We start from the raw sequence: 26436 nt of genomic DNA on the forward strand, positions 1-26436 counted from the left end.
GGTGCTGTACCTTAGCTTTTTCACTAAAGCACTCTCCTACTTGAGCCACTTGTAGCTTTTTGATGATTAATTGGAGATAGAAGTTTCATGGATTTTCCTGTCTGGGCTGGCTTCAAACTGCAATCCTCAGGTCTCAGCATTCTTAGTAGCTAGGATTACAGGCATGAGCCACCAGTACCTGGCACTGTTTTTGTTTTGTTTTTACAACTAAAAGCATAGGCTTTGAGGGAAGAAAGACTGATGCTGGGTTCTAAGTCTTAGGCTGCAGCTGGCCATGTGGTTCTGGGTTGCTTGGTCTGCGCTGCCTATGTGGTAGAAGATGTGGGAAACAAATGGCCTCTCCTGGGTTAGGATAGATCCTAGGTTAGGATACCTGGCAGAATGTCTGTAGAGATTTGGCACAATGCCCCATGGCCTAGTGGGTTACCCAGGAACCATGGTATGGTATCACTCCTGCTGCTGTAGCAGGTCCTGGGCATGGGGATCAAGTCTTAGTGCCTATGCCAGCTTTCCCAAGGAAGAAACAAGGCTTGGAAGTAGAGGGTAGGCCGGGGCTTGCATGTGCAATGAGGTCAAGGGCATCAGCCTGGAGATGAGGCAGTTTGGTGGTATGCATAGGAGATGGCATCCCAGGTGGTAGGTTAGGAGGCTGGTAGCCGGGAACTCTGCCCACCTGCCTGGCTCTAAGGGCAACGAGAAGCCACGTTGGAGTGTGTAAGCAGAGATCACCACAGACGGGCCCCAGTGGAGTGGAGAGGACTCAGGGACACATCACAGAGGGAAGCACCTGAGCCCCCGTGCCTGCATGGTGCAGGGGTTGCTCTCTGGAGCTTTACCAAGTCCCATGAACATCTGGCTTCCTTCACCTGGGGGCCTGGACCACCCAACAGGCCCCACCAAATGGTGGTCTGTCCCCTGACTGCTTGAAGGAATGGGAGAGCCTTTATTTGAATATTTATAACCATTACAGGGCACACACAATTACCAATACAGGCAGATGGTTCTGACAAGGAGTATATGAGAAGCATCCATGCGTGCCCTGCCATGTGCCTGATGGGTTCATGGGCCTTGTACAGTAGACACCAAGCCAGGGGCCCTCTGCACAGCACAGCTGGTGGGCTAGCAGTAGGCTCATCTGACTTGAGTCCCCTCCCTGAAGCCTCCCTGTCATGCTGGTTATTAGAGCCAGGCCTGGGCCTTCTTTTTTTTTTTTTTTTTTGGGTCCGGTCGTGGGGCCTGAACTCTGGGCCTGGGCGCTGTCCCTCAGCTCTTCAGCTCAAGGCTAGCGCTCTACCACTTGAGCCACAGCGCCACTTCCGGCTTTTTTCTTTTTGCTTAATGTGGTGCTGAGGAATCGAACCCAGGGCCTCAGGCATGCAAGGCAAGCACTCTACCACTGAGCCACCTTCCCAGCCCCAGGCCTGGGCCTTCTTGATGTTCAGGGATGGGGTCTGGTTTCTATAGACTCAAAAGTAGAGCTGTGGGCCCTGTCTGTTCTGGGGTGTGGGTGAGACAGAGATTAGCTGACTGCGCTCCAGCGCAGTGTGACCGCAGCTGCAGCAGCAGTGAGCCATGAGGGCACTGCCTGCTGGGCGCCTCCCCCCCCCAACCCCTCCTCCCCCGGTGTTCCTGGAGTAGGACCGTCCCTGGTGGGTAAGGATGGAAGGTGTGTCCTCATGGGCTGCACATGGGACAGTAGAGGAAATCCAGCGGGAGAATCTATGTGGCCACTTGTGTGGGATCCACAGTGTGAGACAGAGGCCATTCGAGTGGGTCCAGGTTGTCATCTGCCAGGAGCTCTGCACTGGAAGAGATAGGGGATCGCAGAGTGGACCTGGGCCCCTCGTGGCCAACCCGAACCCCTTGTCTGAACGCTAAGGCAGGCTTGGCTCTGCGCCAGCAGGAACTGTTGGGTGGGGGGCTGTGAATGCTACACTCCGGGTTTCCCTTACTGTGCATGCCAAGCTGGCTGGTATTCTTTCAGAAGGGCAGCCTGAGGCTGGGACTTCCTGAGCCCTTTCCTGCTCCCCCTCCCTTCACTGTGCAGGTGCAGAGACCCTCCAGGGAGGTGGGTCCTGGGTTTCCATGGCCCACCTGCTCCCTGTTGCTTTGGAGGCACATGGCCCTTTCAGGCGTCTGTCTGTGAATAGCCGTAATTACCCTCAGAGTTCCCTTGGATAATTATAGCGATGCAAGTGACACAGCTTTTGTTTGAGAGAAAGGGATGGGGAGCTTGGGGAGCCTTCCCCAGCTGCCAGACCCCCAGCTGAGGTGGCCTTCCCTATTGTCAGAGAACCTAGGCCATGTGGAAGCAAACCCGGGGGAGGCTGCTGTGAGGAGGCTCAGCTCCTACGTGACACAGCTGACCCAAACTCCTGACTCGTGCACATGGAGTGGGTCTCCCGGAAATAACAGGCATCCGTGCTCGGGTGCCCATTGTCCCCTCGCAGAGCATTCCTGTGGAGGACTGTCCCCTCTGCATCAGCATCTGTTGAGTGCCTAGCAGCCTGAGTGTGGTCAGTGTGCTGCAGTCCCACCTTCCCAGAGCTCGTCTCCAGTACCTGGACAGAGGGGGAAGCAGGGCCCATGCTCTGCCTCATACTGGCCGCTGGCACAGCGGCTACAAGTTGGCTTCACAGAGCTAGGATGACCCTCTCTCTGATGTACCCTGGCCACTTCTCAGTCGTCATTCTCTGCTAGGATGGCCTTCTGGTCCACAGTGGTGGCTGAACATCTAGCGATCACATCTGAGATCTAGGTGCTGGGAGGAGAGCAAGCGAAAGGGAGGAAGATCTGTGTTGTATTCATAAACTCTTTTGTTAAATGACAACTCCTTTTTTTTTTTTTTTTTTTTTTTTTTTTAATTTGTGGGGCTTGAACTCTGGGCCTAGGCACTGTCCCTGAACTCTTCAACTCAAGGCTAGCACTCTACCACTTGAGCCACAGCCCCACTTCCGGTTTTCTGGTTAATTGGACCCTCATGGACTTTCCCCCAGGCTGGCTTTGAACCATGATCCTCAGATCTCAGCCTCCTGAGTAGCCAGGATTATAGGTGTGAGCCACTAGTAACTGGCTCAACTCCTTTCTTTATTCAATTACTTAAAGTAATGATAAAAGAAGAGGAAGAAGAAGGAGGAGGAGGAGGAGTTGTTGTTTGTTGTTGAAGTTGTTAGCCGGAAGCTACAGCATCATGCTGTTCCCCTGTCATTGTCCAGAAGTAGCCACATGCCAAGCTGCAAGGGAGACAGGAAATGTAGCTCTTGATCTGAGCAGATGGGTGTCTAGCTGGAATTTGGAGATTTATCACCAAAGAAAAAGAACTAAAGTAAGAGCTTAGTGTAGTGGCTCCTGCCTATAATCCTAGATACTTAGGTAGTTGAGATCTGGGGAATTGTGACTCAAGGCCAGCCTGGGTAAAAAAATTTCACGAGACCCTTCTCAACCAGTTGATGAGCATGATTGTGCTTGTCTGTCATCCTAGTAATATGAGGCTGAGAAGCTCTCAGCTCCAGACCAGCCTGGACAAAACATCTTCAAGACTGACGCCAAGTAAGGTGGGAGGCGCCTGTCATGTCAGCTACAGTAGGAAATGTAAACTAGGTTCAGGGTCTAGATGTGGGCCCAGGCAAAAAGCAAGACCCTGTCTCAAAATAACCAGTGCAAAAAAGGACTGGAGGCCTGGCTCAGGTAGAGTGCCTGCCTCCAAAGCCTGAGGCCCCCAAAGAAGAAAAGGAGTTTGTTGTTGTTGTTGTTGTTGTTTTCTAACCACTAAAGTGAACGTGGGGAGCATCAGTGGGGTGCTGCAGCACATGCAAGAGAGGGGCTCTGGGCTGCCGCCTCAACCTGTGATCTCAGCAGCAGCCCCCTCCCGCACAGCAGCCTGAGCCCAGGATCAGCACGCCAGCCACACCCAGACCATGGCTCCCGCTGGCTTCTGGGCGGCTGGCACTTGCAGACAGGCCTGCACCTACACCCCTCAAGTGAAGAGGGTGGAAGCTGGGTGGAAGCTCCCAGAGTCTCGATGTTGCCTGGTGCAGGCATCGGGGGTGGGGGGAGGCCGTGGTGACACACCGTGATTTGCCTTCATGCAATTTTAGGCAAGTTCTCACAGTGACAGCTCACTCTGCCATACAGGGCCAGGGCCAGAACACGGGCATGGCTCGTCTCAACCAAGCTGAGTGGTTTTGAGCATGGCTGTAGCCTGCTCCTGAACGGGCCAGAGCATGTGAAAGAAGGCATCTGGACTTCTCACAGCGGGGGTGGGGGGATGGGGGGTGGCGGGGAAGGAAAGGTGGGCGTTGGTTTGCGTTCGGCCCCGGGAGAACAGAAGTGAAGGGTCTCGGGCAGGAACAACAGCTCCATGGCTCCTTTCTGCTCTGCAACCTCTGCTCGCCTCTCCCAGAACCTCCCACACACCAACTCTAGGGTGACAGATGGCCTGTCCCAGATGCCAGGCCCCCTGGGGGAAGAGGGTGCACAGCACAGATCAAGTTTCTCTGCCTGTGGTTTTATGGGAATTTAATCAGGGTTCATCTTGGAGGTGATTGGAAGCTGGCTTGAAATTGAGTAATCTAGACAGCAAGGGAAGAGAAAAGAACATTCCTTAGAGCCCAGGAGAAATGATTGCCTGAAGGGCCCCTGTTGGGGGCAAAGCTCTGCTGTCACTCCTGTTGGCCGTAGGGCTGGGGACCCAAGCGCAGGCCTCCGGCCGCCCTTTCCCTGGAGCCTGAGGGCCTCACCAGCTGGCTCTCAGGTGGCTGCTCAGTGGTGGGTACTTTGCACTGTGCTGCCACGGGGAAGCTGTGTTGCCATGCCGGTTTTAGGGCACAGAGGTGCGTTGATCTAAGTGGACTCAAGCCCACAGCTGCTGGCAGGTCTGGGCTATACCCTCACTGTTTGACTCGATCTTAGCCAGATTCCCGAGCCCAGTGCCTCATTTGTTATGCATGGCCTCTTGTCCCTCTGTCCAGGGACGAAGGAGACAATGCTATGGGACTCTGCCTCTGGCCCTCAGCCTAGGCCCTGGCTCTTGAGGTGCCCTCTGGTATCCAGGAAGTGACACTGGCCAGCGAGGTCCCTGCTGGCTACTAGCTGCTCTGCTTCAGATGGTCACCTGGTATTTCCCCCATGGGATCCCTCCCTGGAACACAGCCCTGTCTGTTCCCGAGAACAGCAGCGCGAGAAAGGGGGAAGGACACTGTGTGCGGACAGACCTGGCTCAGACCTGCAGTCCACTTGAGCAAGCCCCTACCCCTCGGGGACATTTGTACATCTGCAAGCACGGTTGACATCACTTGTATCCTGCTCGGGGGCCTCCTGAGATACTGTCCCACCTCAGATCGGGCAGAGGGACCCTTGGGCTCATCCAGCCAGCCTGTGTCTGCCTAGTCTGTGAGCCTGGGCTGCAGGGCCAGGTGCGAGGAGGACAAAGGCCCAGAGCCTGTGGCCGTGAGAGTGGAACCCAGACAGAGTAGCAGAGTAGGCTGTGTGGAGGCTCTTGCCTTCCCCTCCCAGGCAGTGGCCCCACACTGAAGTGCAAGAGTTGGGTCTACACAGCAAGCTTCATGGGACACCACCCCTCCCTGTGCGGGACACACACACGCACACACACACAGTAACTGTGGAGCAGCTGTGGGCCAAGCTGACTTCCCACTGTACTAGGAAATGGCCTGGGGCTTGGTGAACCCCCCTGTCTTGTGTCCTCACCTGCCTGGGAGCTGAGCATGGGTCCTGGCCAGCGCAGCAGCGGCTCCCTCCTGTTCTCATCCAGCAGCCCCTTTCCCATGAGGACGCAGGGCCTTGGAGGTGGGCCGTGGCTCCTTGAGGTTTCAGAGCTGAAGCCCGGCTTTGTGTGGACATCATGCTGCCCAGTGTGTGCCAGGCAGCCACTTCTCTGAAGTCAGGTTCCCCTGCCTTCCTGCCCTCTGCTGACCCCCGTGGCAGGTCGGAGGCCACACTTCTGCAGGAGCCTAGAACCAGGGGGCACCTGGGCTGCCACTCAGCCACCCCACCCTTCAGGGAATTCCCCACCCTGTGCTGAGATGAGGCCCATCGCCCTCACTCTTCTGACCTCAGTGGAGGTAGGAATGCACTGAGCACAGATGGCCCTGAGCACCTCCCGCCACCCCCCTTCCCCCCCCCCCCCGTCCTGCCCCCAGGCCTCTTGCAGCAGGGGACAGCCGTGCCAACGATTTGCCTTCTGCCACTCAACAGCAGTTACTTGGTTTTCCAGGGGAAGTTTCCATTTTGCTCTTCGTAGTTGTCAAGCTCCTTCTGAGAAGAAGCCGTTTTCTCTCATTTCCCGTCCTGCCCTTGCCCTGCTGCTGTAGTGCTCGGGTTCTCAGCCGCTCGCGGCTGCGGAACTGGCTGGTGATTATCATGTGATGCCATCCTGTCCTTCACTCAGCTGCACTCCAGTGACCAGGAGCACGGCCGTCCCCAGAGCCACAGGGCACTGTGTGGCCCCTCACAGAGCCGCGGCGCAGGCTCACCTAAATAAAGGAAAGACAGAAATGAGGAATGGGAAACAGTCGGCTGTGTTGGAAATGGGTTAGATTATGGGCTTCTTTCGCTGCAGGACTTCTCAGAACCTCTAATGCTCTGTGTGAATCTTCAGTCCCGGGTAGGGGTGTGTGGCATTTTACCACCACTTGTAAGACACACTGATGATTTTATGTTCTAGTAAGACATGGAAAATGGTAACTAAATTGTGCCCTGCCACCAGTTATGAGACCTATCAATTTCAAAGGTAGTAAAATTTTAAAAAATCATGGCCTTCTTCATGTAACCAGCTGGGGTCTGTTCCCTCTCTCTTTTTATAAGGTTTCTGGTGAGAGGCCGGTTCCACCCCCACACACTCAGAAACCACAGCCTGGGATGTCCCTATGAGATTCACACCCAGAGAGGGACACATCTGCTCTTGAATCCTCTATTAACCTCTTGGACCTTTATTGCCAGTTATTCAGATCTTCAGTGGCAACTGTTTGCAGTTTGGAGTCTGGCCTAGAGCCTTTTTATATTTTACAGGAAGTATGTAGAAGTGTACTTCTAAAGAAATAGAAGCGAGGTCATCTCCAGTGTATTTTGGTATAGTTTGTGACCCCTTTATATATGTCTTGGCTTTGAACATCAGCCAGTAAAGATGAAGGAGATTACACATGCCTTTTTGATAGCAATATAATATTCCAGGGCATGTGTAAATCACAACTTACTTGACTCTTTGGGCTAATGGGGTTATTCCAGATTTGTTTGGATTTCTTGTTGTCTTAACAAACTGGATTATGTTTCGGTGAAATGGCAGATCTTGCTGGCTTACCCTTCAAGGAGTTTGAACAGTTTTACTCTAATCATGCCCATCTGCCTGAGGGAGTGACATCCACCTCATCTTAATCTATTGTGACGGGAAACCGAGCATTTCTCCGTCTATTTATTGGACACCTGCATTTCTCCTGTGAATGAATCTTTTCATGCTCTTTCCCCATCTCTATTGGGTTGTTATTCTTTTTTTTATTGATTGAATAGAGCCCTTTGTGTAGGAAGGAAATTGTCCCATTGTTAAAAAAAAAAAAAAAAAGAAAGAAATACAGGGTTTGACCAGTGCAGGCATCATCTTCACCCTGGACCAATCTAACAGTTTCCTCTTCTTCTTTTAGTATTTATACTGCCCAAAAGAGCACTCCAAACATAACTTTATAAATGTGGAGACAAAGCATGGGGAACTGAAGCTGTGGGGGGGATGGAGAGCCCTGTCTGGGGTCAGGGGTGGGCACTGTAATCTGTGCGAACAGCTGCCACCCAACTAATCCACATTTCCAGCCGCCGCTCGGGGCTCAGGAGCTCTGTCTCCATCTGGGCTGGTGCCTGACTCCTCCGCGCCTGGCTTTGAACAGTGCACGCGGCTGTTAAGCCCCATGAGGTGACGTGGTCAGCAGCTAGCTCAGACCGGCTGGAGGAAAAGGACTTATTCTGCCAACCACGGCATGCTCGCTTCATCCAGCCACACCAGCCCTTGCTGGGGCATCACACCCCCACCCCATCATTTGTTCCCGTCTGGCTTCCTGGCCAAGAGAGGGAGCTGCTGTAGCAAGACCTTGGGCCTCTGCAAAGCGTTCAGGTACCAAGGTGGGGGCTGCAGCTGCTGCTCCTCTTCCTCTCCCGTGGCTCCGCATGACCATTACCTTTCTGTCTTAGCTCCCTGTTGTGCAGAGCGAGGACACCCACTGAGCAGCTGCTTACAGCCCTGGCCTTGTCTCACAGCCAAGTGGGTCAGAAGCACCATCGTGTGCCTGGGCTCCTGGCACAGAGGCCTGAATCAAGGGTGACCTGGGGAGTGTCACCCCCATGGGCACACAAGTGCACATGGCAGAATTCAGTCCCTGTGGCTGTAGGACTGAGGTCCCTGTCCCTGCCACTGTTGGCTTCTGCGGTGCCACCATCCTTCACATCTGGCCGGCCACCTTCAGGCCACACCCAGGGATCAGTGGTCAGCTCTGAGCCCTGAGATGAAGCCAGGTCCCTCCGGCTACTTCTCTATTCCCAGGTCACCATCATACCAGAGCCAGCCGCCATGCAAGGCCACATGGTATCAACAGCCCAGCTGTCACACAGAGCAGGGCCGGGCAAGTGCGCCGGGGCACCTGGTGTCTTCCCCTTGTCTGTCAAGTCTCATGCCATCGCCTGTGGCATATGGCCCCTGCCCACCTTTGCTTTAGGGTCTGTCTTGCCATGCTGACACTCGCACTTCCTACTACAACCTTCCTGCACCACACAGGGGCCCGTCCTGGCTCCCCCCCCCCCCCCCGGCTTGATCCGTGGTTGTTCTGTCTGTTAATAATAACCTCAGTCCCCTTGACTGCCTCTAGCTTTGGTGGCTGAGGCAGGCCATCTCCTTGTAGAAGCCCACTTTACTGCCTACTCCCTTCTCCTTGTGGAACTAGAGTCTTCTCCCTACCCCAGACCTTCAGTCACACAAAAATCCTGCTGCCCTCTCTGCTGGCTGCTGTCTTCTTGCTCCACTGATGGTGAGGCCTGAGCACAGGGAGCAAGCTTGTCTTTGGGGATTTGCAATCCCTAGGGCAGGGCTTGGGTGTGGTGCATGCCCAATAAATGTGTAATGAAGGAAGGATGACCTCAAGACTCAGATGCATAAGGAGTGGATGCTCTGGCATGGTGACCTGGGTGGGGGACTTGGGGAGCTTGGGGCAGAGTAGAGACAGCCTGGACTTCTGTGGCCATAGGCTCTTGAGGAAGTAGTGTTTGAAGCATGGTAGCCTGAGAAAGGCAGAGCCAGTTCCTCCAGGGTCAGGAATCCAGCTTGAGTCAGGCCTGTAGGTAAGGTTGGAGATGGCTCAGCATCAAAGGAGAGGTCCTTAGGGACCTGTTGAGGTGGCAGAAGGTGGGGTAAAGGGGACCAAGCCTAGAGATTGAAAGCCTTGCTCTGCTCTCTGGCTCTCAAGCACATTCCCACCCAGGGCCTCTGTTGCCACCTATGCAAGTGGAGGTGGTAACAGTAATCCACTCCCCTGCTCTGTTACAAAGTCTCTGGGAGCTGAGGTCCTCCAGATTCAGCACGGGGCTGGCTTGGAGCTGGGCTGCCTGTGCCAATTGTTGTGGTTGCTAGCCCTGGCAGCCCCGTACAACACGGCCCAGGTGTCATCCGTAGCCTCTATTCTGCTTGTCTGTTACTGCAAAAGCCTAAACAGCTGTTAAACAATAGTGGGAGCTTCTTTGCTCATGAATCTGGAGCTTGACTAGGCTCCACCAGGTCACCAGGGTGGAGAGGAACCATCTCCAGGACAGTCTCACCAGGCTATGACAGACGAGCTAGCCTGATGCTGTGAGCCTCAGGGAACAGGGATGTGTATTCCAGAAGAGCACTGTTTACCCCTACCTCCCAGAATGACATTCTACTTCTCTGTGGGGCCCCAGAGCCAGCCCACCCACAGGGATGGCAGTCAGCGTCCATTTTGTGACAAAAGGAGGCTTGCAAGACATTGGCTGACACAGTGATCAAGACTGAGAAGCCCTAGGACCTGCCACCTACAAACTAGAAATGAACCCAGGAATGCCAATCGTGTGACTTCTAGTCCAAGACCAAAGTCCCAGCTGGGAGCTGACTGTCTTAGGTTGCAGTCTGAGGACAGGGGTAGGACCTGAAAGCACTGAGACAGTAAATTCTCCCCCACCTCACCTTGGGAGGGCCATCTCCTCTACTCAGTGCACTGACTCCAGTGTTGATCTCATCCAGACACAACCAGAACCATGTTTGACCAAATGCCTGGGCTCCCTGTGGCCCAGTCACGTTAATGCACAGTTACCATCTCAAGCTACAGGCCTGTTTTCTTCCAAGCTCCAGACCAGGCTTTGGGCATACTTAGCCTTGACTTAGTCCTGAGCCCTTCAGGCCCTTGGCACCAGTGGCTGCCTCAGCTGCAAGGATCGAGATCACAGTTCCTGGGAACTGAACGAGAGCTGCAGTAGATTTTCGAGCAGTGTCTGGGATGTTCCCACATTCCCCTGGGCAGGCTGGCTTCAGAGCCTGGAACTTCTAAATGTCTTAACAGACAAGACACAATATTTCAATTTTATCTCGCCCAGGATTATTAATAGGCCTAGAGATACACAGGCTGACGTCACTGCCATCCCATTGTTTCCACTCCTTCTGAAGGGACACAGATCTAGTCCTGCTGGGTGCTGCCTAGCTCTGCCAGAGAGGAGAGACGAGTCACCTTTAATTACCGAGTGTGGGAGGAACCATCAAGACTAGGTGTTGGGTCATGCTCCACAGGCATGGAACAGTCTCTGCCTCTCTGCGGGATTCCACGTGCCTGTGCTTCACTGCTGAGTATTGCCAGGTGCATGCCATCATCGTGGCTACTACAAAAGCAAGCTGTTTTGAGTTGCTTTCAGAGCTACTGTCATGCCGAAATGAGGTTCCTAGAACGCACAGAACATCTTTCTCTATATCTATCTATAGTTCAAGCACATGTAACTCTTGATAATGGATAACAGTACTAAATGAGTTGTGGGCTCTCGAGCTCATAGACTGGCCCCTTGTCAGAGCTGCCCCAGATCAACAGCGCCACCTGGTGTCCAGATGGGGTGCTGCAGGATACCTCCTATCCCTCTCCTGGTTGCACTGGCTCCTGGCTCCTTTTCCATCTGTCATCCTGTTCCATCTGTTTATCTTCATGCACACACACTTGTCAAAGAGATGGTTTTTTACCAAAGCCTGCCTTTTCCTGTCCCCAAGGAGCAAACTACCTGGTTGCTGAGTCAGAACCCAAACATATTACTGACATTTAGGGGCACAAGAGAGGAACAAGGCAGGACTGGGGAGGGAAATGGGAAGAGGTTGGGTGAGTACAGGTAGGGAGGCAGAATCATCAGTCTTCTTGCTCTGCAGAGCCTCAGGAAAGAGGTGGGACTCAGCAGGGCTTGAAAGAGCCAGTTAATGCCACAAAAGTGAGGACCAGGCGTAGGGGGAGGAGGAAGCTAAGAAGGAGGAAGAAAACCCCAGAAATAGGATGTGGGGAACCTACTCTGCCTGGAGTTGGGATATGGCTGGAAGTACAAAAGTACAGATGAAGGCCTTTATCAGCCAAAATCTCACCTTGCTGGAGGCCAGAAAATTCAAATCTGTGGGCTGGGTTGGTTTCTTCTGAGGCCTGTTCTTGGCTGGCTGATGTGTGTGTGTGTCTGTTCTAACCTCTCATAAGGATGCCAACATTGGACTAGGACCCACCCTAACGAACTCATTTCCTCTTAATTACGTCATTAAAAATGCTCTCTCCCCGTACAGTCCTGCTCTGAGGCTCAGAGACTCAGGTTGGAGTATGCATTTCAGCGAAGTTCACAGGATCAGGTTGGGGAGGCCTGGGGAGGCTGTGGGCTTCTTTCAAGGTGCTAGGCTCAGTGCTTAAGCTAGGAGGTACCTGAGCAGGGAGAGATGATGAGGCAGGTCTGAGGCGGTGAGGAGGGGACAGGATGCCAGGGGTCTTCTGGGTTGGGAGCAGAGCACCCCATGTGGGGAAGTATTGTTAGGGTGAGGCTTCGTGGATTAAGACCCCAGGAACATGTAAGGAGCCAAGAGGAAGTCCCAGTGCCCAGTCCACTAGAGGCTGATCTGTGTCCAAGAGCATAGGTCCAGGGGGGTGGTGCTGGATGGGCGCCAGCCACCTCCTGGAGATTGCTGGGTCCCAGAAACCAGGGCTAGCCCCGCCTCTTGAGTCTGTCCTGCTCAAGTGTGGGCTCACTGAGTTCCAGCTGCAACTCAGGAGGTGGGGAGCAGTATCCCCCCATCTTACGCATGAGGTAGAATCAGCTCAGACAGCATTAGTGGCTAGACCCACGGCCCGGGTGCTGTCAGCCAGGCTGGCTCTGGAGCCTCCAGTGTTATCCTCACCGTCCTCATTTTGCTTTCTGGGTTGGTCTCCGGCGTGATGCTTTCCTTCCCACAATCGCCCTCGCTGTGAGCATGGGAGCAGGGTGCCCGGTGTGGCCAGTGTCCTTCCCTGCAGAACTTCCCAGTGTAGCACACTTCTGCCTACACATGACAGTCCTGGGGTGAGAGGCCAGTGTGGCCAGATGCTTAGACACCTGTCCCGGGGGACGGGACCTGAACCTGAGAGCTTCCTCAGCAATGTGGAAGGCAGTGCCACCCACTGTCCCCCCCCCCACCATGAGGTAACAGGCCCGTCATGCCAGTAGCAGAACCTGGCTATATCTACCACCGTTTATTTCTTGTTTTAAAAGGATCCAAAGCAAATATGGCAAGATGCACACATATGTTTCTTACACAGTTTAAGCGAATTCCTAACTTGAAAGTGCATCCTTGCCCTGCGCGTCCTCCCCTGTGGAGGGGAGTGGCCCGGATAGCACCACTGTCCTCACCTTCCAGCCAGGAGACGAGGGCCCAGAGTGCAGGTACATGGCGGATGTGAGGTGGAGGTGGGATTCAGACCGGGTAGCTCCGGTGTTCTGCAGGACCGCCAGTCAGGTAGAAAGGGGGCTGAGATGGGGTGGTGCGCACAGCAGAGGGAGCTCCTACCGGATTGTGGGGGAGGGTGCTCCAAGAAGCTGCTTAGACCAGGGAAGTGGCCTGACCGGGGCAATCTCAAGGGAGAAGCAGGACTTTCCCAGGCCGCAAAGGGGGCAGAGGGAGGGCTACAGGGCGGGCAGGTCTGGCATGCTCACTCAGGTTCTGCTCAGCTCTTGATTTTGGAAACTTCAGTGAGAACCTGGATTATGTTGCCACACCCTGGGCACAATGGCCCCTGCTTGGCCCCCGCATGAATGAGGCTGCTTCCTGCCATACAGCAGGGCCCTGGGAACAGGGAATGGCCAAGAAAGCAAAACTGGGCCCAGCTCTGAGAGATGCAGCTGAGGCGCCCGGCACCGGAGGCCTGTGAGCGCCTCCTCTCTGAGCGGGGTAGGCGGCAGCCTGGCTGATGCTCCATTCGTGGTTTATTTACCCCGGGGTAGGCGGCAGCCTGGCTGATGCTCCATTCGTGGTTTATTTACCCACCTGCAAGGGCTGCAGTCGTGACCGTGGGCCATCACGCTTCTGCCTTCCTGACCCTCCATTCTGCCGAAAGCCTGGGGAGACCCATATGGCTGTAGCAGCTGCAGCATGGAATTCATACAGACTGGAACCTGAACCTTACGCAAGCCTTTTCACCTTGCTCGCCCAAGGAGTCTTCCCTGGCCTCTCCAGGATGCCCTTAGAAGTGGTGCTGTAAGAGCAGGTGCAGTGGCTGGTGCTTCAATCCCAGCTCCCTGTGAGGTAGGGATTGGTTTGAGGCCAGCCTGGCCGAACTTTTGAAAAGACCAGTCAGTAACTGGGCCTGGTGCCTGTCATCCAGCTATGCAGAAGACAGGCAAGAGAATTCCAGTGCACAGCTGGAGATCAGAGCCTCACAGACTTTCCTGCCTAAGCTGGCTTCGAACCGTGACCCTCAGATCTCAGCCTCCTCAGGAGCTAGGATTACAGATGGGAGCCACCTGTGCCCGGCTCTTCTTGCTTTCTTGCAAATTCTGTGGCACCTGCAGAGTGGACGGGACGGCGGTTATCAAGTGTTTGTGGCATGGTAGTACAGTCTTCCCTGCTGTGAACTTGGGAGAGCACATGGTTGGGGCCTGGTCCTCTCCACAGGCCCTCCGGCTTCCTGCTCTCTGGTCCAGGCAGCAGAGAGGCAAGATGGAGCCTTGCTATTTCCCAGGGCTGATGTTACAGCTCTCAGAAGAACACAGTCCACCATCTGACCAAAAAAAGCCTCTTTCCACTCTCATCCAGAAATAAAGATGACAGTTAAATAAGCAACAGTAGCCTTTTTTCCAGGAACAGAAATAGCCTGGAGGGCTCCCAGCACTGCCTTATCAGAGCGGGGACAAGGTGCTGGCCGAGGCGGAGGCCGGCCTGAGCTGCCTGAGGTTGTTGCTGTCCTTGTGTGGGCAAGGCCGGTGTGTCTGCGGGAGGAAGATGGCAGGGTTGCACTGAGCACCTCTGGCCAGTGAAGGCAGCCACGGTACCCCCCTGCGTGCTGTAGGTCGTGGTCCTGCCCCCAGCCTCTGGTGACCTCTGTGCCTTGCCCCATATGTGCTGCACTGAGTGTTGGGCCCTGGCCCTCGTTCCCTCTGCCTGGGGCCACTTTCTCCCTGTGAAGGGGGGCTGATGGCTGGGTCGGCATGAATGGAGGCCAGAAATGGGCTCATGCAGCCTGGACACTGGGGTCAGAGGCCAGAGCAGTTGGGGCTCTTGTGGTCTGTGGCCTGGTAAGAGCTGCCCTGGCTCAGTCCTGCTCCTGTGGCGGTGCCAGGCCCCGAGCTTGAGATAGGAGCATCTCCCTGCTGGGCCGCTGGGCTGCTCAGTCTCATTGCCCTCTTCCCAAGTGAGGAGAGAGACTGGCAGCCAGAGGAGCTCAATGTGTGGGCAGCCAGCACCAGATCAGGAGCTTGAGCAGGCAGATGTACCCTCTCTTTCCTGGCCTACTTGGCCACTGCAACCACCTAGGCTGCCGTCTTCTATTGGAGGCTCAGAGAAGGACGCTGCGAGTCCAGCTAGCGCTCCATGCAACCCATTCATTTGGAAATGTCTTCAGAGCTGGGAAGGTGGCTCAGTGGAAATGTCTTCTTGTTCTTGAACTTTTCCCAGACATATCTGGGAAAAGATGGCTCCCTTTGTCCCTTCTGGGACTTCACCTCAGACTTAGATTGCTTTTACCAGAGAAGAGCATTAGAGTTTGTCAAATGCGCTCTGTGTGTGTGTGTGTGTGTGTGTGTGTGTATACGTGTGTACGTGTGTGTGTGTATGTGTGTACGTATGTACATGCGCGCTTGCACATACACCTGTCCTGGAGCTTAAACTTAGCGCCTGAGTGTTGTCCTTGAGCTTTTTTGCTCAAAGTTTGCAGTCTACCCATTGAGCCACAGCTCCGTGTCTGGTTTGGTTTTGGTTTTCTTGTTGTTTGTTGTTGTCGTTTGGTGGTTAATTGGAGATAAGAATCTCTCAGCAGTTCCTGTCCAGGCTGGCTTTTGAACCAGATCTCAACTGTCTAGGATTACAGGTGTGAGCTACCAACACCTGGCTCAAATGTTTTTTGTACATTTGAGTTTGGTCCTTACGGTGAGGGATGTGTTTCCAACCTAGTGATTCCTAAAACTGAGAGCCAGGCTCTTGGTGGGCACGTTTCCTGATGGGGGCAGGGACTGTGGTCAGTACTGTGCGCTGAGTTAGCGTGCCCAGCAGGTACCCCTAGCCATACCACTTGCCTCCGTTTGCTCGTCTGTAAAAGGGGGTGGCTGTGGGGCTACGTCATGGGGCTCCTCAGAGGGCAGTGAGCTACAATAGTTATGTGAACAATGGCACACAGGCAGTGGACTGAGATGTTGGTGGTGGTGTTACATTATATAAAAATTTGAGAGCTGGGAAGGTGGCTCAGTGATAGAGTGTTTGCCTTGCATGTATGAGGCCCTGGGTTCAATTCCTTAGCACCACATAAGCAGAGAAAGCTGAAAGCAGCACTGTAGCTCAAGTGGTAGAGCGCTAGCCTTGAGCTGAAGAGCTGAGGGACAGCGCCCAGGCCCAGAGTTCAGGCCCCATGACAATAAATAAATAAGAGGAGTTGTGAGGGGAGAGGTACTAAAATCTGAAAGGCCAGGAGGGCAGGCTAGTGTACCTGTTCTGATAATTCTGGTGTATGTGGGGGTTGTTCTAGAAGCTCTTACAGGAGCTGGCCTTTTCTCCAGCAGCTGTGGAATCTTCTGGGAGAGAGAGGTGGGCCAGGTGCTGTCCTGTTCCATATGGGAGCCAGGATCTGCTAGGCTAGGGAGCTCTGGTCTTCAGCCTGCTTATTGCAGAATCCTACAGTGGGTCTGGGCCTGAGCATGTGCCTGGGCAAGCATTTGCAGCAGTGAGCCTCCTGTATAAGCTGCTTCCTCCCTGGGTGGCTGTGGGAGGCCGTGCCAGCCCTCTCCAGCCTTTCTGCCCAGACCTTGCTTCTGGAAGGGATGCAGATGGGGCCCTTGTTTGGATAATGGCTCAAGCTGTGTACTAGGATCTGCTTCTCCCCCGCTTCCCCCACCTGGCTTTCCTGACTTCTCTTCTGCTGCCCTGCGAGGTCAGCCTGTGCCTGCTGTGCTGCGGACCGTTGGGTGACCTGGGCAGTGATGGCTCTCGGGCCTCTGCTTATGAATTTGTGCCACCAGGGGCTGTCATAGCACGTTGAGGGTGAAGTAACTGCTCCGTGCAGAGAGCACACAATTGCTGGCTCCCGACCTCCTCCCAGGGCCTGGAGACATCCCAGCACCCCGAGATGTCGTGCCTGTTTGGAGCATGGACTTTGCAGGGTGGGGTGGGGTGACGAGGGAAGTACAGACACTTTGATATGCCTATGCAGGTCTCGCCATGGTTTTTCCAAGCTAAGTAAGACCTCCCGGCTAGCCAAGCAGTTCAAAGCTCTAGGGACAGCACTCTACTGGTTTGCTTTGTGTTTGGGTTCCAAGTCTGTGGGTGGCAGGCCCCACTCATGCTCAGCCCTTCCTGACCTCTGTGCCCAGAAGCACAGGGTGGTCCCACCTCCTGGGAGCTCCTGGTCTTTTCAGGGAAGAGGACTATGCAGTGGCAATAGCACACCAGTAACAGTAATCAGGGACTGCCTTTTCTCACCAGTGGTTGTCTTCGCCCCCTTCAGTACCCAGCCACAGGTACCCTATGATTATAAAGCAACCCGACTTCCAGAACTTTCCCCAAAATTGAACCCAGTTTTGGATCCACGGGGTGGGTACCGAGAAGAGCATGAGGCAGGGGTGCAGCCTGCCCGACGTGTAGCTGCTGGAGGGATGTAGGGAGCAGGCCTGAGAGCGCTGGGAGTGGAAGGCTGAGGGGCTCCGCTGTCCGTGCCGGGGGATGGCCGTGATCAGGTGCCTGGCCCTCAGCGTAGGCTACAGATCGGGTGTGATGGGCCTGAGCTGTACTTCAAGCACCTGGGAGGCTGAGACGGGAAGATTGCAAGTTTGAAACCAGCCTGGGCTACGTAGTTAGATCTTGTCTCACCAACCTCCCCTCAGTTTAAAAAAAAAAAAGATGACAAAATAGTACCCTGTTACACGGCCCCTCGATGTCTAAATATATGCGCATTTAAAATAAAGGCTGAGAAATTACTTATGTATCTGTGATTATGACTTTCTGTATTTTTCTATGCTTTTCATATTTCCCAATTAGCATGTACAAATCTTGTAACTATTAACATATTTACTAGAAAGTGTAATGAAAGCCGGGCGCTGGGCTCCTGCATCTAATCCTAGCAACTATTCTCCAGAGGCTGAGATCTGAGGATTGCCACAGTTCAAAGCCAGCCGAGGAAGAGATGCCCAAGAGAATCTTATCCAGTTAACCACCAGAAAAACTGGAAGTGGTGCAGTGGCTCAAAGTAGTAGAGCACTAGCCTCGAGTAAAAAAGCTCAGGGACAGCTCCCAGGCCCTGAGTTCAAGCCCCATGACCAACCAAAACACACACACAGGACTGCAGAGCTCGGGCAGTCTGGCTGGGAGGGGTAGGGGCGGGCTTGTGGGTGACCCAGGAGGGTGCTGACCAGTCAACTTCCTTCTGCCCTAGACGAGCGGATCTGCTCACCACCCTTCATGGAGCTCACCAGCTTGTGCGGGGATGATACCATGAGGCTGCTGGAACAGAACGGCCTGGCGTTCCCCTTCAGTACGTACCGCGTCTGCCTGGCGGGCACTGGGATGGGGAGGCGCCGGGTTCCATCTGCAGTCACACCGTTGAGGTCCTCACATGTAGACCGAGGATGCACTTCCTGCCTGGCCTGTGCGCCTCTGTCCATAGGCGCTGGACGCAGACATTTGTCACCAGGGTATCTTGGCTCCCACCTGCCTCTTCTGCCTTTTGGCTGCAGGCATTCTAAGAACTTTCTGGAAGCACCCACTCCTGTTATATCTGCCCCGTGTCTGTATGGGTGAATGGTCCCCCTAATTCCTCTCTGCTTTTCTTTCTCCTCCTACAGTTTGCAAAACTAGAGTGGCCCATGGCACCAACTCTCACGAGGTGAGTGGAGGACTCGACTGTCTGCCCTGCCCCCCTGTATGTTGCCCCCCCACCCCTGTCAGCCATGTCTTCCTGGGACCCTGCTGAGTTCTGCAGGCCGAGCCATGCCTAGCCTGCTGTAGTCATAGCTCCCTGGCGGGCAGGAGCCAAGCAGAGGCACCAGGAGACCCAAGAGCTTACTCTAAAGGCCCCTGAATCCACAGGGAGGGGCCCACCCCTGAGACCTCTCAGCCATCATTACCTTCACATACCACTCGCTAGGGTGAGGGGCTCAGCTTAGGGATTCGGGGGACACACACATCACCCAGGGAAGGCACAGCCATTCAGCCTGTCCCCGACTTTCTGTCCTCTGGTCATCGGCAGCCGGCTCTGGGCTGAGCCCAGGAAGGCTGCTGACAGGAAGCTCTGCTGGTGCTGCTGGCTCAGAGCAGCGGAGAGGGCAGGCGGCCCCCAGCCATGCTTGACACCCCCCTCCCCCCCTGCGCACAGGCGCCAGGGAGCTGGTAAATCAGGAGCCCCTGCGGGATGTGTGGGAAGACAGCACGCATGTGAGGACTTTGGGACCGGAGGAGCTGCGGCCATGTAGGGCGGGGAGGGGGCAGGGGGGTTCCCTGGACACCATGCTGCTATCCCGCACAGCCCCGCCTAAGCCCCAGGAGGTGTTTGCATGGGGTTCTTTTCCCCACAGGCTGGGGAAAGCTGGTCCCAGGGCAGTGTTGTGCTCCCCCGGTGAGGACTAAGCGTGGAAACCTGGCCGCAGTGACCTTAGCAGATTTGGGCTGCATTCTTGTCTCGGGCAGATATTTATGGGGAAACGTCTATAAACAGCAGTGTCAGAGTAGCAAGGGACAGGCTATGACAGGGCTGGCTCTGCCGTGGGAAGGAAGCCATCGCCTGCGGCAAAGGGCAGCTGTCTGCTGGGGTCAGAAGCCTCTGGCGTCCACTGTGGGCACTCTCTCCGTGCCATGGCTGCCCAGGCTCTCTGCCACCCCAGCAGCCTGGAGCACGCTGCATGAGCAGACCCAGAAGGAAGTAGCAGACTCCAGAGCAGCTATAGTCCCTACCCCGCCCACCCCCCAACAGCTGCTACCCCAAATAACACTTGTGTTTCAGTGTGCAAGTGTGTGTGTGAATGCTGCTGCGCTTAGACCAGGCCATGTGAGGATGGATAAGCTCAGTCACCCCCTTTCCCTCCCTCCCTGTCTCCCTGTTCCCCGCAGCTCAGTACACCCCAAAGCCTTCCTGATGGCTGTGGGTGCTGTTGTACAGATGAGGACAGCGGGGCTCAGGCATGGCCTGTGCTGTGCACACAAACTGCCACAGAGTCCAGCGCCCCTGGGTCCTTCCCTGCCCCTTACACTGGCTCAGGGTCATTTCCAGCCTTCCTAGCACATATGCTAAGCACTTTGTGCTTTCGCCACACAGCCCGGCTTTCGGTCGCATCCTGCCCAGCTGAATGCTAGGCATGCAGGGTGGCACTCCATGCCTGCTGGCACCAGGGCAGCACCTAGCTTGAGTAGCCAGCTATCTAGGCTGCTCAGCAGCCTGAGACTATGCATGTGGCTGCTTCCTGTGCCCTGTAGGTTGGGGACTAGCGTGGCCTGGCACTGGCAGCTGGCTCCAAGGGGCACCCCAGCCCCTCCACCCCACCATTCTGCAGACCAGCCTCGGGGAGAGTCGAGAGGACGCAGCTGCCCCTCTGCCCGCCCTCTCTCATCCTACCCTGCCTTCCACCTGGCACATTTGTCCTCAGAGGAGCTGAGGACGGGGCTCACAAGAGCATGCTCCTCTTTTTTGATCATCATGCACGATCAGCAGGGCTGGGTGCTAGGCAGCCCCGATTCCCATCCCCGCACTGTCTTCAGCAGGAGCTGCTCGGGGCCTCAGTGTCTTCATAAGGGCCATCGTGAGGGAGACCCAGGTGGCTCACAGAAGCCGTTGATGACCAGCTCTGGCCTGGGGGTCATGTGTGCTCAGCAAGAGGCAGTTTTGACCAAAGGCCTCCAACTCCTGGTCTATATTCTTCCGCTTCCTGTCTCACTTCTTGGGTCTTTGTGGAAGAACCTCTGGAGTGTCATATGTGGCACCCTAAGAAGGCCTCATTGCCTGGCCTAGAGAGAAGAACGCATTGTGCGACCTATCGACTCTCCGTGGCAGCCCAATGGATGTGGGGTTTCCCAGGGCCCGCAGCACAAATGAGTTGTTCTACAGGTGCTTTCTTGCACCCCACTCCTCTCCCTCTGGCCTGAGACCCTTCCTGGGGGAGTCTTCAGGCAGCAGAGCCAGGGACAGGAATTGCTGGAGGCGCCCTGGGTAGGTGACGAGCACTTGGATGGAGGCTGGAGGGCAGTGGACTGAGGCAGCTTCTGGTTTCTGTCTCCCCAGATGGCCATCGTGTTCAACCAGGAGGGCTTGAGTGCCATCCAGCCACCCTGCGTGGTCCAGAACTTCATCAACCACAATGCTGTGCTCTACAAGGTGTTTGTGGTGGGCGAGTCATACACCGTGGTCCAGAGGCCCTCACTCAAGAACTTCTCCGCGGGCACCTCAGGTAACGCCCCTTTGCTGGCCAGGGCTGTGCCAGATCCTGGGGCGGGGCTGGGTGGGCTACTCCTGGAGTGGTGGAGAGATGACTTCATGTTGAAGAAGTTGGGGACCCCTGTTCTAACCAGCCCACTATAAGCTGCAGCGGTCAGAGCCACTGGGAACTCCAGGTAGCCCCCAACAGCTCCCCACACTCAGGACCTTTTCTGGACCTTACAGGGATGAGACGGCGTGGCTGGCCAGCTCTCTAGGGTCTTCGTGGGAGGAGAGCCGGTGTGCCCGCCGCTCTGCCCTGCTGCCCTTTCCACACGAGGACACCGAGTGTTAGTTAGCTGTGGCCCAAGGCACATCCACTCTGCATTTCCCCCTGGGGAACCTCAGACCAGTGAGTGGTATAGTCACCCTCCCCATGTCCTCACCCCTTGTCAGTGAGTGGGCTCTGAATCGACGGTGCGGACCTCTGATGGCACGTGGCGGTAGTGTTTTCCCAATGCTGTTATCCTTGAGGCCTTGGAGCTGGTTCTCTAGGAAACAGACTGTGGACCCCACTGAGGTGCCAGCCATTTGCTCACTTTCATCCAGGCCAGCCACTAGTTGTCCTTGGCCATTTAAAAACTGACACCAGGCGCTAGTAGCTTATGCCTGTAATCCTATCTACTTAAGAGGCTGAGTGCTGAGGATCATGATTCAGGCTCAGCCTGGGCAGACAAGTTGGAGAGAGACTCATCACCAAAAAATCCAGCAAAAAGCTAGTCTAAAAGCATGACCCAAGTAATAGAAGGCTAGCCAAGCAACTCAAGAGCCTGGGTTTAAACCTTGATTATGGCAAAAAGACTACTTAACTCTCAGTTAAAGATTTGCTGTGACGGGGTTCTTCAGAGCAATGCTGTGATGGCCCTGAAGCTTCTCTGAACAAGTTCCAAAGCTCTGTGGAACAAGATCGGTGCCCTGGGGATGAATGTAGCTTTCCAGGGAACCTTGCGTTGCCTGGTGCAGTGACTAAGCGAGTTGCCTACCCCTCCCTGCCAGGAAATGCTCTCTGTGAAGCCACTGGCTGGTCCAAGCGGCTCCGTCTCCATCTGAGCAAGCAGAGGTGCACCTCCCTCCCGTCCTGCCCGAGACTCCCGTCCTGCCCGAGACTCCTGTGCTCACCTCACATCACATCCAGGCAGCTGCTCTTACTGTCCCCGTCCCACCATTCTTCCCTTGGGTCACTATTTTCTTTGCAATAGCACTTTGGAAGTGAGCATCGATTTTCATTTCCCTTCTGAGTCCAGGTGGCCTTCTGAGATAGAGTTCAGGGCAGCCCCACCCTAAGCCGGCCCAGCACGGCTCACAGGGGGCCGTGGAAGGATGGGAAAAGCACATGTGATGTGTGCTGCCTACAGGCAGTTTTCCAAATTGTGGATGGGAAAAAAAATTGACATTTTTTACTACGTCGTCTTTAGCGTTTTCCTGGTTTTTTTTTTTTTTTTTTAATCCATGCTTTGGCCAGGTGCAGTGACTACTCAGGAGATGGAGATCGGGAGGATCATGGTTTAAGACTAGCCCAGGCAAAAAGTTACTGAGAACCCATCTCAATAAGTAAGCCAGGTGGTGAATGCCTGCAGTTCCCAGTTCTAGGGTAGGAGGGCCATGGTCTGATGCCAGCCCTGGGCAGAAACATGAGACCCTACCAAAGAAAGGCCTGAAGCAAAAGGGCTGGAGGCATGGCTCAGGGGCTAGTGCTCCGAGGGAGAACAAGACTCCTGAGTTTAGACCCAAATTTATTTTTTTAGACATCTTCTTTATGGCTATGAAAAGTGCAGTAAGCTAAGAATAGGGATAGGGCTGCAGCGTGGTGGTAGTGTGCAGGACGCACTGAGTCCCAGTCCAGCACCAAATCACTTCATCTCTAAAAGGCTGAGCACCAGATTTCCATTCTTATTTACTGAAGTGTTTGTCTGCTTCTTTCTCTCCCTGCTTGTAAAGTGCTAGGCCAGTGTCTGCCCTGCACTGGGAGCTGGGAGCACAAAGCCAGGACTCTTCAAATATGGGTTTTCTCTCATGGCCATTTCTAGGCCACAGAGTGCCACGTGAGGGCCTAGTAGCTTGTAGTGTGTGCTTCTTGTTCTGTGCCCACAGGGTTCTGGGGTAAAGTGGTGTGTTTTGGCTTTCCCGTGTGTGTTCTTTCTGGGGCAGATGCATGTAACCACACAGCCCCCAAGCTCTGGATGAGCTAGAAAGGGGGTGCCCCTGCCCAGCATGGCAGGTAGCAGCGTTCATTGCATCCACACTAGGACATGAGGCCCTTCTTGGGATAGAGCAGGGACTGTCTTCTCCACAGCTACCCTTCTCTCTCGACTCTCAGACCCACTGCCATTTACTCTGTGTCAGCAGCTCCGACGTCAGGTGTGCAGCTCGTACAGCCCCTGGCGTCTTGAGGGTGAAGCTCTTAGCAGGATAGCTGAGGTCAGATGGGCTTGCGCCAACTGCCAAGGACGACGCGGAAATGCACTTGGATTCTCTGCCTGGGGTTCACATTCCAGGCTGCTCTCCTTGCTCCCCCTTTCTGCAGGGTGGGTCCCTTATTGCCCACCTTGACCTGACACAGCAATACACAGGAGCCTACTATATGCTCCTCTTGGGCAGGAGTGATACTTTCTAGTATACAGTGCAGGGTTAGCAGATTTCTGCAAAAGGCCAAACAGTAGTTATCCCCAGAGAGCTAGGAACTCTGTAGGTGCAGGTGACACGTCTTGAATTCTGTATCTTGCTTATCTTGACTCCAGATCCCCTTAAGCATCACAGAAGGCTGTTTTTACTGAGCCTGCCACAGGCCCACAGTGCTGTGTGGGGTACCGGGGTCCAAGCAGGGGCCGTCAGTGGGGAGAGAGAGCTCATAGAGGAAATGTCCGAAGGTCTGATGGTCCCCTGTGGTGAGGACTCCTGGGGAAATAGACCTCTAGGTGAGAGAGCCACACGGCGCTGTCCTCGGCATAGGTGGTACTTAACAGTGGGGGGACGGGACAACATAGCCACCCTCGGCAGAGAGGCCAAAGCTCTAGCGGCCGTGCCAAAGAACTGCCCTGCCACGTCGCTCCTTCCTTTGAGGCTGTTTTTCTTGTCTGTAGACTTGAGAGCAAAGCTGTTACTCCTTTCCTTGCCAGCCCGGGCAGGAAAGTCTGTGAGACTCTTACCTCCAGTTAACCATCAGAAAACTTGAAGTGGCTCAAAGTGGTCGAGCACTAGTCTTCAGCAAAAAAAAAAAAAAAAAAAAAGGAGCTCAAGAGCTCAGGGACAATGTCCAGGCCCCAAGTTCAAGCCCTACAACCGACAACAAAAAATGATGAGCTTAACCCCCCCCCCCGGCCCCCGCCACCTCCCCAGTTACTTCCTAGTGACAGACAGTGCTAGGAGCTGTTTTCTACCCTCCACCTCCCCGCCCCCCACTGTGCACTTGTGAGGTGCGAGGCCTGTGCAGACTATGCAGTGGGCAGCAAGAAGCCCCCGAGCAGGCCTCAGGCTGGAGCAGCACGGTAGTAGAGATGGGGGTGGGGAACCCCCTGCAGATCTGTGTTCATGTGATCCTGCCACAAGAAGCTAAGGGGATGTGGGCTGCCCGGCTCGGCGGGCACAGCAGGCTCCTGGCGCAGCTCATCGCTTCCGGATGCCCACCATGTATTCCCCCGACCAATTCCTCGCCTCCCTGAGCTTCACTGTGCAAGAAGGCCTGAGTTTGGGGCCGGGAGCATGTAGAACAGGAGAAGGAAGGCAGGGCCTGCAGAAGGCCAGAGCGAGCACCACAAGTGGGGAAGCTCTGCTCTAGCCTCTGACCTGTCGGGCTTGGCCACCCCACAAGGCTGGCTCTGGGCTGTTGCCCCGGGAGCGAGGTCAGTGGGATTGCCCGGCACAAGTCCCGCAGGGTGTTTATTTTTCCCAGGCTCCTCCCCAGGACCATCTCTCGTGCCCCCCGTCTGGACTGGCTCTGGTCGGAGCAGCGGGAGGACTGTCGGGCACACCCGGGTGGCCAGGGGCCTGTGTGCCCCACTAGCGGGAAAGATGCCAGGTACACCTCAGCGCTTGCCTGCTTGGCCTCTGCCCGAATCACTTCCTCATGCATGATTGGTGCGGCGCCCAACAGTGCCTGGGCTTCTGGGGCCTGGCGATCGGAGCAGGCTCCCTAGTGCCGGCACACAGGCCCTTACCGGTGCCCTTCCCTCGGGGTCGGGTCCTAGGGATGGTCACTGTGTCTTGGGATGAAATCCACCCTACTCTGCAAAAACTGGAGCCCAGCCAGCAGGGTCCCTTGGGGGGCTTCCTAGCCCAGAATGGTCCTGTGCTGTTCTTGGAGGGGACGCCGACCAGGAGACGCTTCGCCAGAACTGAGACTTGGGCTCGTAGCTTTGTGATCCCTGCCTTCCCTCTGTATGCCCCCTTCCAAGTGGGCTTGAACCTTTTCCGCCTGTCCCCCAGAGTGACCTTGGCTCACTCCTCTCCAAGAACATGTGTCCACCGTGGATGAGCACTTGGGCATTCCTGGAATGGGTCTGCCTCTCTGGGTGCCCCAGTGAGGCACAGAGGAACAGGGGTGCTGGCAGCAGGGGTGGGGGTGTTTTCAGGGGACGGAAGTCATTCTGTGACTTTTCTGGGGTGGGCCTTCCGGAAGCTCTTGTTCTCATCTCCAATTTTTTTTTTTCTCTCTAAAATGTGGGAAAACATCAGAAAACTGTATCTTTAGCTCTCACACTAGTGGTACCTGAATCCACGCGCATGGGGGTTTTGGACCAAATGGCATTTACTAGACCTCTTCCCTTTGGACTTTGTCTCGCTTACATAGCCCCCTCCTCCCAGCCCCCTTTTGGTGACATTTCTGTGTACACATAAGGCTGGGCCTTACGTGTATGACACCTGGGTCAGATATTGTAAGACTATAGTGAAGAGGGCCTAGTAAACCATTTTATATGAGCAGAGAAATTAAAATGGGAGCCTCAAATGGATACATGTCCATTCAGGGCACAACTGGGGGCTCCCAACTACCTAGAGCCCAGGGTGCTGCCACTGGACACAGCCTGACACATGATCGCTCCTGGCTGGTGTGGTGCTGTCCTCTAGTGTTTAGTGGTGGTATTGCATTCCTACCTAATTCTGTCTACCTCTCTGCCATTTCAGATCGAGAGTCCATCTTCTTCAACAGTCACAATGTGTCAAAGCCAGAGTCATCGTCCGTCCTCACCGAGGTATGTCTCTTCTGAGCTACACCTATCCAGGCTTAGGAATGGGGGTGCTGTTTGCCGTGAGGTACCCCACCGATCATTCTAGCAAGCGAAGGTGGGAAGGAGGGCTCAGG

The 26436-nt window shown here is 54.9% G+C and overlaps 1 protein-coding gene across 1 annotated transcript in view; it reads left to right on the plus strand.

Moving 5' to 3' along the window:
• Positions 1 to 26436, plus strand: part of Itpk1 (inositol-tetrakisphosphate 1-kinase) — a 162048-nt gene that overhangs the window by 126219 nt on the left and 9393 nt on the right. The window contains exons 7-10 of the mRNA XM_069997691.1: positions 18114 to 18212; positions 18523 to 18563; positions 20949 to 21114; positions 26259 to 26326. Coding sequence (XP_069853792.1) covers positions 18114 to 18212; positions 18523 to 18563; positions 20949 to 21114; positions 26259 to 26326 — 374 coding nt within the window. The remainder of the gene's footprint in view (positions 1 to 18113; positions 18213 to 18522; positions 18564 to 20948; positions 21115 to 26258; positions 26327 to 26436) is intronic.

Source organism: Dipodomys merriami, unplaced genomic scaffold (assembly GCF_024711535.1).
Source record: "Dipodomys merriami isolate MVZ:Mamm:240054 unplaced genomic scaffold, mDipMer1.0.p SCAF_50, whole genome shotgun sequence".
Lineage (NCBI taxonomy): Eukaryota > Metazoa > Chordata > Mammalia > Rodentia > Heteromyidae > Dipodomys > Dipodomys merriami.